Consider the following 16,610-nt stretch of genomic DNA (forward strand, 5'->3'; position numbering starts at 1 on the left):
GACTATATTTCATCTCATATCATCTGGTTTCTTTTAATTCAATTCCCTTAATGAATTCAATTGATAAATGTCTCAATATCACCTTTCATAAATCTGAATATACAAAAGATTAGGCTGTATGGTGTGATATTTTTGCCTTTCCAATTGGAAAATATAACTATTTTAATAAACATATGACACTATTCGACGTTAAGAAATATTTTTAAAATTGATTAAAGTGCCTATATGTACCACATAAAATTTTATTTTAGTGATTAATTTATTGTAAACATTACGAAAATTTGATATCTAATAACTTGACTTTATCCAAGTGGATAATATCGTGTATGCTCTATAAAATACCAAAATAGAAAAGGGAACTAACTACACCTGAATATTAAAATTATAACATTTTATTTTAAACTTGTTGTTCGTACATATAAAGTTGAATACAATGTCTAGCTTACGTTTAGATTCGTGCTGGGAACAAGAGGAAGACGGTAACACAAGTCGTCATGTAACTGGCGATCCAATAGCCTGTACGTAAAAAATTGTAAACAAAATCCTTACGTCTTATTCAAGTGGTATATGCATAAAACGGTATCTTGTGGATAAAAAATTATAACATATTTAACTAAATATGTTTAAATTGTTTTTCAGTGATATATAATGAAGGCCTTTGGAAAATAAACAAAGTATCTCCCTTGTACAATTTGCAATACAATGGTATTAAGTTGAAGCAGTATGGCTCTAAAATCCTTCAGGCACTCGTCAGCTCATTGCAAATGAGTAATACAGCAAAATACACTGTAGTACTTGAAGAACTACCACTACTGAAATACTCCGAAGAAGATTCTAGTGGAATACTAGTGAGTACATTGTTAATTAAATTAGTTGCAACATAATTAAGGAAAACTTCAATCATTAAAAAAAGAATTAAAACAAAAAGCTGTTTTATAGGGTAAGATTCCCGATAAATTAGAATTTTGTGAAAATGTAATGAGCCAACAACTAGTGGTACAGACTTTAGAAACCAAACCAGCCAATAATTTTATATCTTGGAATTTTATCATTTTCACAGATAACAGTTAGATCATCACAAGAGGACAGCAATACTAAAAAAGTGGCATATGTTGCTATATTATTGTCTTGGGGTATAAGCATTAGTATGGAAAATGCAATACATCTACCTTATATGCTAGAACGCGGTGAACAGAGAGTTGGAACAGTTGTAAAAACAATTTTGCAGACTGCTTTTGATTGCAACATTAAACAGTTTAGTTTTACTCAAGTAAGTACAATCACTGATCATTTGCATATTTTAGATATCACTGATGGAAAATTATTAGATTCTGCGAAGCATGGCTCTTGCTAGGGTTCGCGTTAGCAACGTCATCAGGTTTGAGCCCCGTGAGCTCACCTACTAGTTAAGGCGACCCTGATATAGCCTCTCAAGGCTATCAGCTTAGGTAGGAAAAAAAAAGTGCTCAAATAGTGGACAAGAACCTATATCTTATCATTATTGACTAAAAAAAAGTATTATTTCAGTTTATTTCTGTCATCAATGAATAAATATGCTAGATAAAATAATAGTTAAAAATGATTTGTGATTGATTTAAAAGCTATTCATAAGTTAAGTTATACTTAAGTCTCAGTTTCTGATCTGGCCTATTGGCTATTAACAATTATAATAAGTGCAACTAATAACATTTTTGTTATTTCAGTTAATGCATAGTAAACATAGTGTGTTAAAAAAGAACAATTTAATTTTCCATGACTAGTATTAATCAGTGACACTTTAAAGTACATTAAAATATATTGTAGAAGCAAACATCATAGTAGCATATAGTAAATAATTTTTTTTTTGTCTTTCAGCACCAACTTTTGAACTTTGGTTTCAGTTTTATAGACAGTGATACATCCCGGTCAAATGATCAATTTACACTTGTGTATAGAAGTCCACAGACTGAAGTCAAAAGTAAATTAAGTCTATCATTTGACATAGGAGATGTGAGACTGATTTGGAATGGGTAAATGCTATTTATTTATTTTCTTTTTTGGGCATACTTGGTTATACAAATAAAAAATATATAAAATACATATACTGGATATGAATTGCCAGACTAATTTTCAGAAATATTCAAATACTGGATTTTTTTAAATGGTTGGAACTGACATCCTGTCCTTTGACTCTTATGGACTCAGGTATCTACTTACAGCTGGAATGTGAGCTAAATCACCCGTTTGTACAATATACAAAAATCAACCATTCTCAAACATGTCATTTGTATTTCACAAGCACCCAATCAACTCAAATATACTCATCAAGATATATTAATTAATACTATTTTATATGATTAAATAAGTTACATTTTAGATGACTTGAATTAACTGAGCTGACCTTTAAGAGATTAATGTAACATAAAAGTCAATTTAAAAAAAAGGATTTTATTATAAGATGATAAAATCCAAAAATACATGTGATAATAGCTGTTTTATAGAATTTTACCCTGCCTATTTCTGCCGTGAAGCAGTAATGCGTTTCAGTTTGAAGGGTGGGGCAGCCGTTGTAACTATACTGAGACCTTAGAACTTATATCTCAAGGTGGGTGGCGCATTTATGTTGTGGATGTCTATGGGCTCCAGTAACCACTTAGTACTAGGTGGGCTGTGAGCTCGTCCACCCATCTAAGCAATAAAAATAAAAATAAATTTGATTCCAAATAACTGAAGATTACTGTTATTGTACGAGCTTATAATAATTTTCTATTATTGCAGAATAAAAGATGAAACAACAAAGAAAGCAGACTTAATAATCCTGGCATACCAGATATTACAAAATCAAATATTCAGTTTGGGTTACCTGGATGTTACTGTATTCGATTTGAGTGAAATTAATTTAACAAAAGCAGAAATAAAATGCAATGGAGGTGTGAAAATGAAAACGCCAGAAATTGTGAACTGCGTATTCACTGTTTTAAATGAAATTTGCTGTGATTTATGGCAGGATTTGAACATTACAGAGTGACCATAACTTTATCATACTATTGTGCTTAAAAAGTAAGATGGTAATTCATCTCGTAAGTTTTAATATTCAAAATGACAGTTCCAACAAATCTAGCCCCAGAGTCGCTAGCAGTAGATGACTGTAAATGCTTGGGGCATCAAGATAACACTCTGTTAATTGACCTGTGATCAATTTCAAATTATTGTATCAATAAAGTGTCACTTAACAATTCTTAATCAAAATTAGAAAAGTAAGATAGACACAATAATGACAATGCTTGTAGCTGTAAGTAAGTATTGTACTTTTTGACGAAGCATGTTGCTGATAACTCTGTTTCTATAATCTGACGAAGCGTGTTGCAGATAATAATATGTTTAAAAAAAGTGTTATTTCATTATTGCGAAAAATAAAGATATAATTATTTATAATTTGGAGTTCATTTAAACTGACACATCTGTATAGGTTTCCATTGCAATTTCTACTACAATCTCAATTAATAAGTTCATAACAAGTTTAGTTTAATTGTTCACAATGAATACATTATGCCTGTGACTTACTAAAAACAAACAGTTTTTTTATACATATATGTACGTAATTGACAATATAGTCTAGCCTACTGTTATGTCCAATGTAATATTTTGTTGTGACCGACCATGTTGACCATGTTTGACCAAATGTTGAATAATTAAAATAGGACTTTTGAACACCTTAATTTAAGAGATAATTATGTAGACATATCAATGACAATGCCTATGCAAAGATTTTTTATAAATAATAATCTAATATGATAATCATGGGGCATGGGACCATGCTTGAGATAAGCTTGGAAGATAAATTAAGAATGGAAGGGATCCCATAATTTCATTGATGACTTCATTAGAGACAACAAGGAAACTAACAATACTTTGGAAAGATCGAAAATAGCTAGTCCAATAGCCTTTCCTGAGCATTTATGAAAAGTATAAGATTAGAATGTTAATTACAAAAATGTAGGGTAAAACCCCCAGAAGTCAGCCCCGCACCAGTACTCAGCCTTTATAGGTTTTATTTTGGTATAAATAGTGTTGAAATGGACTTACACCATTGAAATAACGTTTAATCAAATCTATGTTCTCTTGTTGGTTACTGTGCACATCTAAGAACCGATAGCGTGACAGGTTGATCCTCTGTACTCGTTTATTTCCACTGCCGCCAACGAAAGGACAGGATGTGTCACTTTTGCTATTTTTTTCGTAAGGAAACGTGTTCGAGGTTTTGCTAAGTTTTTCTATGAATTTGTTGTAATTGCTGGTAGATTTTTATGTTACGTTGTTGTATAATGTTTTTTCTACGATAACATTAAGCATTAGAGGCATTTTATATGTTTATTTCGTTTCAATTTAGGGGACCGACTTCTGGGTTACGATTTGTTAAGGTTGATCCAGAAGTCAGCAGCAAGGGGCTGACTACTGGTTTTTTATGATTTTCTTAGAATTCGTCGAAATTAACACAGAGAATAGTCCTTGTTATTTGCTTTGGATTGAATATAACTCTTAGATGACCAAAATATTATTTTACCAGTAGTCAGCCGTGTATAAAAGTAAAATATATGCTGAGGGCTGACTAATGGACTATTAACTCCTATAGTCGGCCGTTAGTTCTATTGTGTAATATTGAACTTTAATGCATTTTAATAAGGATCAAGTTAAAATCTTATATTCTAGAGTTTCATAATGTCGAAACGACCAGTACAAAGAAGAGCAGTTGTCATAGGCTATGGCCGCGATCAGAAACGGGATGAAGATTAGAGAAGCTAGTCGAGTTTTTAGCGTACCACTCTACAAGATCGCCTGCATTTAAGAGTCCCAGAAGCACCTCGTAAAATGGTACCAGACTTAGTACTTACCAAAGACGAAGAAACTGCCTTGAAAGACTGGTGCATTGCTTTGGCAGAATGTGGCTTCCCTTTAAATGTGATGATCCTTTATACCGTCCATAATATTATTTCCCAAGAAAACAGACCTAACCCATATGTAAATAATAGGCCAGGGAAGAAATGGAACTCATTTCTTAAACGAAATCCGGAGTTAAAAGATTCAAAACCGCTATCGATGTTTTAAACAGAGCAAAGAATATGGTCGGTACTGAAAGCCTAAATTCTACAGTAAATTCAATTAGCCAGGCCATCCAAATCGATACCTCAAGTTCTATTGATTCTAAAAATAGCGTCAGAATCAGTTGAAATTCTTCATGTTAGTTTGCCAATTATAGGGGATTGCACATTGGACAATAATTTCATTAATTTAACCGAAAGTAAAGTACCCTTAAATGACTTCGAATTCATAACAGACTTTGAAGTCTTGCAACAAAATCATGAAGTCCAGGAAACAGGAGCATCTGAATTTAATACGCAAGAAGATATAAACTGCGTCGAAGCATGTTCATGAACAGAAAAAGAACGAAATATTGATTAAAAAGCAGAAAAGAATGAAAGCTAAAAAAAGACTGAAGAAGAAAGACAAAAGAAGGAAGAATAATTACAAAAAAGGAAAGCTCAAAAGTTTTTGATGTCCAAAAAAGTATAAGTAAAAAGAAAAGTACGACATGCACAGTAAACAGAATAAGATGCGATTCGTGTGAAGAGGAATTGACTAATGACACAGATATAAACGACTTAAAAAACATTGGTTGTGACAATTGTCCTGCGTGGTATCATTTAAAATGTACTATATTTGCAGGTGAAGACTATGAAAATGTCTATAATAAAGAATTTGTATGTCCAACGTGCAATAATAAGTAAAAGGCTGACTATAGGGTAAGACATGGCTGACTTGTGGAGAAATGAGGCTGACTACCGGTAAAAAGTGCCATATTTTGTTTAATATTGATTTTTTATATAATTCTAACAAAATTTAAAAAAAAATTGTATCTCTTTAGTAAAAATAATAAACGAACTTTCTGTAAAAAAATTTTTTTTCATTTAAATTCTTTTATTTTTAAAAATACAGGTGAATCAAGTTAAGAATCCCACTAAAAGGCTGACTACTGGGTGTTTTACCCTATTTTTGGCTGTAGTTTTTTATTTTTTTGTTATATTTTTGGCTCTTGTTTTTTCCACGTTTAAAATTGTAAATCAACATATCTATCTAAAGTAAAATTTGTATTGATAAACATTAATGTTATTATCCACAGCTTATTTTTTTCACATTGTTTTTCCTCTAAATTTGCCCAAGAGATCACATATCGAGATCAGATACATAATAATATAAATGATCCAAGTTTTAGAAGTTCTAAAGGAAAAGAGCTCGACAGGGACAACTGCAACTTGCATCTCGCTCCGATCAGCGGCCAAACTTTCTCTTGTCCTGTGACATTTGTAAGAACAAATAGTTATACCCACACAGATAATTATTCCTACCTATAATCGCACATTAATGAAATTACTGACGCCTAGGTACATGCTGTTTTGACTTTTAAATATTCTTCTTTGAATATTCTAGAACATTATCATATATCGACAAATGATGCAACACTAACAATTTTATAACTAATTATCCTCTTTCATCAGTATGGAAATATGAAACAATACAAATACATATAACATTTGTGTGTACAATACAAATACAATCGATACACACTGGCTTCAGATGTATATAACTACTTCAGATGTGTTCAGGCATTACATTTACCTTTATTGTTACTGTGATGTATTGTAGTTTAATCTAATTGATGTGATCTTGTTCAATAGAAATGCGTTTTAATTTATTCCACCCGAAAATAAATTAATTAGTATTTACATATCCACTGTTTTTTTTTTTAAATAATAAATTATCTGTTTTTTTTTCCATTAGGTATCATATTATCATATCATATCATCATACATAATAATATAACCAGACTTGGACTTAATAAAATAAATTAAAAATTTTAGTATTTAATTATTTTGTAATATGGATCTTGTAAGTAAAAAAAAGAGATGTCAGTCTCCCTCTACAAAAAGTGAGGAAATGTTTGATACGTTATTAAAAAAAAAAAATACAACATTTTTCAACTTTTATTCTCATGAATTACACCTTACAAATGTGTCTGCATATATTATGTAACCTTACAAAATATTTTTATCGTATCATTAAAATGGGCTAAACTTAAACATAAACCTATTTTGTAATCATGTCTTTCAGTACCTTGCAAGCAGTCATCTTTAGGTTGCGATTCCATTTCATATTGAAACATTTCAGTTCCATACTTGTGCAATTATTCTAGACCACCACCTAATTTTCTTAACTGGCATATTTTAGTCTCGTAATTGTTTGAACATTGTCCTGCCGACTCGAATAAAAATTGTCGAGACATATATAAACGAGATAAAGTTCTTGGTTACGTCGCCATTTTAAAGGTCATCACAAATACAGTGCAAGGTAAATACTGTAACTAGCAAATAAATCACAATTGTTTCAAAAACAAATATCTAGTACATAATATTTTTTAAATATTCACCTAATTTGAGATGACATTAAATAAATAAACTTTATTTGGACTGAACATTTAACATGATAAACTAAAATATATAAATAAATTTAAACATCTGAACTGATACAAAACATTAATCACAATTCTCTGTATTAGATAATATAAAATCGGCACTACTTAGGATTATATGTTTTACAAGTAAATGCTCGATTAGTGATACTAAAGATATCCGCAAATTAAAAATATAATAATACATATACACCGAAATATATAAGCACTAATTACTATATAATTTTATGAGATGAATGATACTACTGAATATAAATTCTGTGGACAGTGCTTTTTTTTTACATCAAGAAAAATGATTAGAAATATTAATTTACCGGTTGGTACAAATGATTTAAGTTTATTATAGGAAGCAAATATTTAAATCACAGAAGTAATCTATGTTTCTAATACTATTGAATTTAATCATTTTTTGATTCTAAGTATTAAATTTAAATTGTTTAATTTTGTATATTTAGGTTCAAACGCAAGCTATTTTTTAGCATTTATGTTTTGTAGTCCGGCATTTTGAATATTCGTACTAATCTGTCGTTGCACACAGCTGCGCCCCGTCTGTAACATATTAGTTAGTTAATGACGTTTCCAGTTTTGAAACATGTATCGTCTTCTCGCATTAAAACTGTATAATCTCAAAACTTACTATTATAATTTTACAGGAGAGTGTTTTAAGGGTTTAACATGTGATATTTTTAATATTAATCATCTTTGCAACATTTTTATTTTTTACCAGTTACATTATCTGTCTTTTAAAGTAAGATAAAATTATGTATTAATTTTGTTAATAGTAGTCAAAATATAGGTAAACTAAAAAAAAAAAAACTAAAACTAAACTACGCTATTTTGACAGTATTTATGAGAAAAATACTGGTGATACCAAATGATTCCGCATATTAACTCAATTTGGAATATTTTTGGAAATTGTACACTTTTACTGCGAAAAGACGATATGACGTTAGAGGCTTCAAGGTTGGAATGGTTACCTGCGGAGTGTACGTTAGGTAGAGCAGTGTCCGGTCAGTGTGTGCAGCGCAACACCTAACAGCAGCCACCGGAGGACGCGCCGCCCGCGCCCGCGCCCCCCGCGCCGCCCGCCCCGGCGCCCGTCGAGTGCTGAGGACCTATCTTGATGCCGTTCGCCTGAAGCAACAATAAAATAGAGTAGTAGTAGTTTTATTTTTCCAAATGGAAAGGCAAAGTTATCACATCATACAGCCTAATTTTTTATATATATTTTATGAAATATGATATTATGAAATGAAATGAAGCTGATTAATATGAAACATAGCATGGCATGAAATGAAATGAAATGAGATGATATAGGATGAAATATAATCTCAGTAAAATGGCGGTCGTTTACTAAATAGACAAAATAAAACAAATCGCACAACTTCACACCTCGCGTTCCCGCCAAAAAGTCCCAATAAAATAGATAAAGAATAGAATAAAACAGAGTAAACGCAAACGGTTTTCGGTCTTTGTAGCAATCATGACATTTAGGTTAATGAGAGTCGATGCCGTGATTTATTTTCTAATTGGAAATAACGTCGACACTAAATATTGGTTCGAGTACCACATCAACGAATTCATCGAACCAACCAGCCAACTTATGAAAGAAATAAATACAATTTAAAAAAAAACTGATTACTGAGTAAACAGGTTCGACCCATACCTCATTATTGATATCAAACACTCCTTCCTGTATCTTCTCATAGATCTCTTTGGCGGTGTTGATGAAAGCCTCCTCGACGTTGGCGGCAGTCTTGGCAGACGTCTCCATGAAGACGAGGCCGTGCTCGCGAGCGAACGCTTCGCCTTCTTCCTTCTTCACTTCACGTCGGGATTCGAGATCGCTGAAAAACAATCCGTCGTTTAGTTTAGTACCTAGTTGTGTAGTTAAATATGTTTAAAATCGTACAATCTCAAGAAAGTTATAAATATTCAATTATTCAAACGAGTAGGTAATTTAACTAAATAGGGTAGTTGTATATTTTAATTGCTGAAATCGGTACGAGATCCGAATCTCAATCCCTTCAAGCCTAACTGCGTGTTTGCTTTGCTGTTGAAATTAGTTTAAAATGTGAATTAGAAATGTGATAGCGCCAAAACTAGAGGGCCATTCTACTGTATGCGCGCGAGTTCATGTCCATCGGGGCACGAGGCGACGCGCAGTGGACAGCTCGCCCCACCTTCGCCCACCACCCCGCATTTGTCTGACGTCGAGTGTTGTCCTTGACGGTTGTGACGCGCGCTTATCGATATCGATAATTTACGCTAACGCTATTGTGTTATTTAACCATGACTACTCCGCTTCCAACAAGTTCAGATAGAAAAAACAACTACTAAAAAAATATACATACTGATTCCGACTGTAATCTATCGGTTGTCCTTTCATTTGATAGTGATTGAATCGGAATTTAAAAAATATTTTTCTCTGTTAGAAATAAACAAGTAATTAGGACTTATCACATTTTTACCTCAAGTTACATTAAAGCAAATTTACAGCTGTTGACTAAATCGGTAGTTATTATCGACATTACCATAATTAACTAGGTCACAGCACTACCGCATTCTTTAGGATAGACGTGAACTCGGGCGCCTACTGTAAGTACGCTCGGACGGGCAGGTCAGGTCAGCCCACGGGCTCATCCTGAGAGAATTGCTAACACTAGCCCTAGCCAGAGCAATGCTTCGTTGAATCACGACCCAGTGAGAAAATTTGACGAGAAACTCGGTGAGTTGTGTGTATGAGTTAGGTTGCACGTGGAAATCTTCATTGTAATCGAAATTCAACATGAACAGACTATAACAACTTTAAAGAATTAGGAGAACAGTTCAAAATAATCTAAACATACCGACTACTACCATAAATGCACACCAGAAATTGCCTAATTTTTTTCTTTTCTTTAGACAATTGAATTTGCTAGCAATTTTTAAACTATAAATATATATTTATTTACGTTCACCTTTATCATACCAATGTTACGTACCTCTTGTTACCGATAAGCATAATGACCATATTCGAGTTGGAATGTTGTCGCGCGTCCTCGAGCCACGTTGTGAGATGATTGAAAGTCTCCCGTCTGGTGATGTCGTAAACTAACAGAGCGCCAGCCGCGCCCCGGTAGTACGATCGGGTGATGGACCTAAAACAATACAAAGATCGATTCTTTCAATTCACAAACTTAAAAAAAAGTAGAAGTTCTTTTTTTTTGTTGCTTAGTTGGGTGGACGAGCTTACAGCCCATCTGGTGTTAAGTGGTTACTGGAGCCCATAGTCATCTACAACGCAAATGCGCCACCCACCTTGAGATATAAGTTGTAAGGTCTTAGTATAGTTACAACGGCTACCCCACCCTTTAAGCCGAAACGCGTCACCGCTTCAGGGCAGAAATTGGCGGGATGGTGGTACCTACCGGTGCGGACTCACATGAGGTCCTACCACCAGTTCAATTCAAGACTGTTTCGTTTCTAGTTCCATTATTAAAAAAATAATAAGGTATTTATTTCTAGTTGATGTAACCGAGAATCTCGACAAAAATTGATCTTTGGACGAATCTGTAGATATGTGTAAATCCTGGAAATGGTACAGTCTTCCTTTATACAACGTTTGAAGAGTTTTCTGCAGGAAGCAGCTATGCCTTAGCAGTTTTCATGTCTATGATCGACGAAGTTGTGTGGTCGTTTACTTTCAAAGACACTCACATGTTCATTTTTATCTTAGTTTAATTAACATTAAAATAGAATTCATTATTTAAAACCATTACAAACCTGAGATGTTTCATTCAACCTTGATGGATGTCGATAATTTAGTTAGAAATCAAGTCTTTCAACATGTCTACAGTCTAGACTGTAATGGCTTTGGAACATTGCGACACTTCGTACTTGCCTCACACTTATCTTTCCATGATATATGGGTATAGCCTCACTTGATCTTTCATAATATAAAAATAGTACCTAATTATATTTTTGCTATAAATAGTAAAATAGACAACCGTTAATTCAGTTTTAAGCTGCCGTGGTCGTAGTCGTTAGACGTTCTGGATATTTTTATTACATCTTTCGTGGTCAAGGACTATTAAAGAGTCATACGTGATAAAATTATAAAAACACTTAATTTAAACTATAAAAGTAATTTTAATTCCTTTACTGCACTTTTAGTTTACACAACAAAAATTCAATATAAATAGTTGTTACTACATAATTAGTTGAATCTCGGCAATATCGAATCAAGTCGTTGCTTTTTATACGATAGATTATATTTGCATTTAATAAACATGTCCCATATACATGGACACATTAGAAAACTTATCCATAAGCATTATTTTTCTGTAATGACACTTGAATCTATGAGTGCAATGTCGTTCACCTAATGTGATCTAAAGATTATTTCTTATAATTTTTTTTATGTTTAGTAATATTTATTGCAAAGATACGTGATCGAGCTCACGGGCCACTAGTTGTTAATTGGATAAAAAAGCCTATAGACATCTTAAAGTGAACATCATTACCGTGAACATCAAGACATGAGCTCTTATTCTCAATACTGGAAAATTAGGGCTTCGCGATTAAAAACGGAAGCCGCTAGTATTTTTCCCTAGATTACTCCACCCCTAATATAAAACTAAACAAAACTATTGGTCTGCTTGAACTGCACTGGTTTTTTTTTACCTAAAAGCTTCTTGACCAGCTGTGTCCCAAATCTGCAACTTGATCTGCTTGCCATCAATTGTGATCATCCGAGCACCAAATTCAACACCAATAGTGAGATCATGCACCGGTTGGAATCTTTTGTCCGTGAATTGAAGGAGTAAACATGATTTACCCACACCTGGGAAGGAAAATAAACGGCCATGGTAAAAAAACTAAAATAAATAATCTTTTTATGTTATGGCTATAGTTATTTATTTTGTAGTAAAGTATATCTTATATTTTGACAGTATATTAATTTGTATCATCAATCATTCAATTAACAAAAATTAGGGTCCTTATTTTTTGTGTTAAAATATTATTACATATTTTTAAAGAAATATATTATTTGTACAAATGTATTTTTAGGGTGATTGATGGTCTTTGTTCTCTTCATAATAAATTATCAGAGCTATATAAGTCTGTTATAAGAAGAATGTCAAAATTATTCAATATATTTTTCAATCAATTAGTCAATATATTTGATAAGAGCATTGTATGTTGATAGTACACACAAGTGCTATTAATATTAAAAACAAGCGAATGTATTCCAAATATAACTATACTGAGACCTTAGAACTTATGTCTCAAGGTGGGTGGCGGCATTTACGTTGTAGATGTATATGGGCTCCGGTAACCATTTAACACCAGGTGGGATGTGAGCTCGTCCACTCATCTGTGCAATAAAAAATAAAATGTTTTATTGAATCACCCCACCTTATGCTGGATGATAATCAGGGCCTGGTGTGACCTGAGTACCACTATTCACATAACCATATGAAAGAAAATCAAGTAATAAATAAATAAATTAAATATTGCATCAAATATAAAACTGATCTTTGGCAGAGATTAAGTGTTATTAGATAAAAATTTACACTGTCTTTAATATTAAAACTAGTGTTACACTTTCTTATTTGGTATAATTTGTGAGAAAAACATACAATTTGTGTTTAACATAGGTCAGTGCCCACAGAAATTACCTCACCTCAACTTCTTAACAAACATTGTAGATAAATTTTAGATTATATTTAAATTACATATTTTTTAACTAAATTATTTATTTGTAGTTAAAAAATTAATTCAACCTTTAAACGAAAAAACATAAAACTGAGTAGCTCTGGTAAGTACTGAACCTCAGGTGGGCTGTGAACATGTTTGCTCAACTATAACATTTTTTGAAATTACAATTTTCTTCAATTAAATCTCTAATTAAATGCAAAATATGAAAGTAAATATGCTCCACTTTCAATGTTTTCACTATTTCATTGTTCATGAGACTACTTACTACATTGAGTATATAAATATAGTGCATATAAATTTTTAAAATGTTACAAACTCATTCAGTTTTAATATTTATGATGACTGTTTATTGAACTCATTGATACATGTAACAAAACAATACAGAGTTTCGTGCTTATCTTTTTTATTCCTGTCTCTTTATGTATGTAAATGAACTTTGAGAAATAAACACCAAAGGACAAAATGAACGGTTTTATTTATTAATTTTTTATGTATCTTTAGCGAGTCATTTGTCCAGACAGTTGAGGAGGTATCTGAGTTAGTGTCACCATTATATATTTAGGTGGTATTGATAATTGACTTAATGTTTTAGGTATAATCAGATGGATGATAATTCTTCAATAGGGTAGGCATTTTATTGTTATATCTATATAATTAGCTTGTTATTCATTAGATCATTATTTAGTTAGGGTCACTAACTGTTAGGTAAGTTATTAACTACCATATTGAGGTAACCATGTTTGATTCTCAGTCAGTCTTTATTAAAGACATTGGTCTAAGTCTACTCTTTATTATCTTGTGCTATCTTTATTATCTCCAATACCCATAACATATGAGAAAATGTTAACTTGGACCTGTTGAAGGTGTAACATTTATGTTTTTTGGATTCTTGTATAAAAGGCAAAATTAAGTTCAAAATTAGGTAGTCTCACATCCGTCAGAGTGAAGTAGTAGGTCGAATTTACACTCCTATCCGAATTTATCATGCAGTCAGAGATAATATATATGATAATGTAAAATTATATAAAGTATAAATGTGAAATTTTGTACATATCTACGCCCCCTAATTTAAAACTATTTTGCATATATCTTAGAAGGCAGTGCTTTTTTATATACTATGATATGTTATTATACTATGTTTTTGGATTATTATATGATCACAAGCTTAATCTGATAAAAAATATGTTACCTAAGCTGAATTTAGTTTATTCATTAACTATTTATTGATTGAAAGGGAGCTTCCAAGTAGTTATGAATATATATTTTCTTCATATTACAAGTTAAAGTTCATTATTATTATATTATAGCAAAGATGTCAGCTAAAACAGCAAAATAAGATTTTTCTCAGAATTAAGATTGGCTGAAAACAAACAAAGGATGTCCTTGAAATAGCAATCAGACATTGTTTGTTGTTTACTATCATCTAAGAACTGTATCTTTGAATATTAGTGGTTTGCATTAATACGCATTTCAAAATATTCCTTTGAAGATGCGTAAAAGCGTAGGCGGAATTATCTGATAGCAATTACCCTGGTTCCAGCCTATTTACTAATAGCAATACTAAAGAAAACATGATTTATATTTTTTGTTACTGAGGTGTCTCAATGTCAACGTTTTTATATTGCTGTGTATCAAAGCTGCAAATAAACAAAGGTATACACAAAAATACGTCAAACAAATTTCAGGAAATATAATCAATACCTGTGTCCCCGATGATGATGTATTTAAAAAGATAGGCGTATGCCATTTTAACACAATGTTAGTAAACGGATTACAAAAGTAATTTAGTTCCTTCAATAAGTAGCAATACAAAACGAATTTTCAATTATTTCTAACAAAATTATACGCAATTTTAGAACATCTACAGCTGGTTGATTGAAACTTGAATCAATTTGTCATCAATTGTCATTACGAAAGAGGGTTGCCAAAAGTCTATGATCTATGAAAATTTCCGCAATGTTATTTCGAATTTAATTTTCATTGCCAAAAAACCGCTTATGTTTATTGTAATAAAATTAAATTTTCAATCTGAAATGACATGGCGCGTGAATACGACAAGTTTGAGTATGAGTATTAGTGGAATATGTTTATTACCTAATGAAGTAGGTATTGATATCCTAGTTTTTAACGAAGTCATCGTGGTCTAAAGATAAGACGCTTAGTGTATTCGTATCGAACGATGCGGATACCTGTCGCGGTATGCAGATACCAATTTTTCTGGTGAAATGCCTACTTTACAACGTTCACGAATAGCCCCAACGGTGCAGGAATAACATTGGATAATAAAATTCCGAAGCAGTAGAAGTGCGTGGGCTGCAAAAAAATCAAACTTGTAAATATTATAATTTGCATAATTCCTGGTAGTAAGGCGTTTTATGACTTTGTATGGGTACAATCAAGGAATACTGCCACCCTGTATATTTCTGCAGCGAAGCAGGAATACATTCTGGTTACAAGAGTGGGGCAGCCTTTGTACTATTTAACTAAGATTTAGAACTCACGTAAGAAAGTGGGTACCGCCAGGTATTTACTATGTAGATATGGGATCCGGGGATAGCTCGTACACCGATTTATGCAAAAAAAAAACTAAACTTACATTTTTAAATTATTTTTGTCAGATGCCATTCAGTTCTGAAATGAATTTCTTTCCGCAGAGTTTCCTGTGCTGTGAAATGAACTCATACAAGGCTTGTAGCAGTGGGTAGTGGTGCACCTTTGGCTGTGGATCTGGCATTGCCAGTAATCACTAGTGTGAACAGCCATCATTGGGTAGATTGTAAGCTCATCTGCTTTTAATCAAATAATAAAATATCCAAATCCCTATAAGTTGCTGTAAAAAATTCAGAAGCTGAATTGAACCATCGTCGCAGGGTAGACTGGTGGTGTTTATTGCAGTTTATCCACTAAGGCCCAGAGTAGCGTAACCCTAATTTGTGATTGGGGACAATATTGGATTGGAGAGCGACAATATCCGCCGATTGGTTGTCTCATTTAAAGTTCAGCGACCACGTTACAGTATCATAGTTAAATAACTAGAGCTTCTAAATATTAGGGGTTAAAGTATGAGATTTCCGATTTGTACTGAATTGAAATTCATTTTTTTTTTCATTTAACATTTTTATTTAATAAAAATATCTACCATTATTATCTATACATTGTTGCCATCTCATAGGAAGGTCATGGTAGTCCGTTGGAGCAAGGTCTAACAAATATGGAGGGTGACAAATGGTTTCTAATTTCAGTTCCTGTAGAGTTAAAATGATTTCTCGTGCTGTATGAGGTCTCGCGTTATCATGGAGCAATAATGGTGAAGATCGATTCATGAGTCGGGGCTGTTCCACTGCAATTTTTGCAGAAAATCATTCATATTTTCACAGTTCACCTCGACCACAGCTCGACCAAG

The 16,610-nt window shown here is 32.5% G+C and overlaps 2 protein-coding genes across 3 annotated transcripts; one reads left to right on the forward strand and one right to left on the reverse strand.

The window, feature by feature from the left end:
* The first annotated feature begins 234 nt into the window (after window positions 1–234).
* CYP340 (uncharacterized LOC101745204) lies at window positions 235–3,416 on the forward strand. Its single transcript, NM_001279415.2, is given in 5 exon segments — window positions 235–518; window positions 640–848; window positions 1,061–1,270; window positions 1,855–2,009; window positions 2,758–3,416. Coding segments are annotated over 5 exon segments (909 nt in total). The 5' UTR covers window positions 235–433; the 3' UTR covers window positions 3,008–3,416.
* Window positions 3,417–7,001: 3,585 nt separating this feature from the next.
* On the reverse strand, window positions 7,002–15,121 carry LOC733057 (GTP-binding protein RAB2). 2 transcript variants are annotated; one of them, XM_012696480.3, is made up of 6 exons: window positions 14,909–15,121; window positions 12,170–12,329; window positions 10,489–10,644; window positions 9,171–9,351; window positions 8,482–8,638; window positions 7,002–8,053 (listed from the first exon to the last, which is right to left on the reverse strand). In XM_012696480.3, the coding sequence occupies exons 1-5, from the start codon at window positions 14,952–14,954 to the stop codon at window positions 8,537–8,539; spliced, it is 645 nt and encodes a 214-aa protein (XP_012551934.1). In that variant the 5' UTR covers window positions 14,955–15,121; the 3' UTR covers window positions 7,002–8,053; window positions 8,482–8,536.
* Window positions 15,122–16,610: the final 1,489 nt, after the last annotated feature.

This window comes from Bombyx mori, chromosome 19 (genome assembly GCF_030269925.1).
Source record: "Bombyx mori chromosome 19, ASM3026992v2".
Lineage (NCBI taxonomy): Eukaryota > Metazoa > Arthropoda > Insecta > Lepidoptera > Bombycidae > Bombyx > Bombyx mori.

Bases quoted from the DNA above. Each gene is read 5' to 3' on its own strand.
- LOC733057 (XM_012696480.3), bottom strand. From the start codon at position 14,954: ATGGCATACGCCTATCTTTTTAAATACATCATCATCGGGGACACAG. The intron at 12,330-14,908 runs GTATTGATTATA...TTTCCTTCCCAG, and splicing joins CATCATCATCGGGGACACAG to GTGTGGGTAAATCATGTTTA. The intron at 10,645-12,169 runs GTAAAAAAAAAC...GTATTGTTTTAG, and splicing joins GCTGGTCAAGAAGCTTTTAG to GTCCATCACCCGATCGTACT.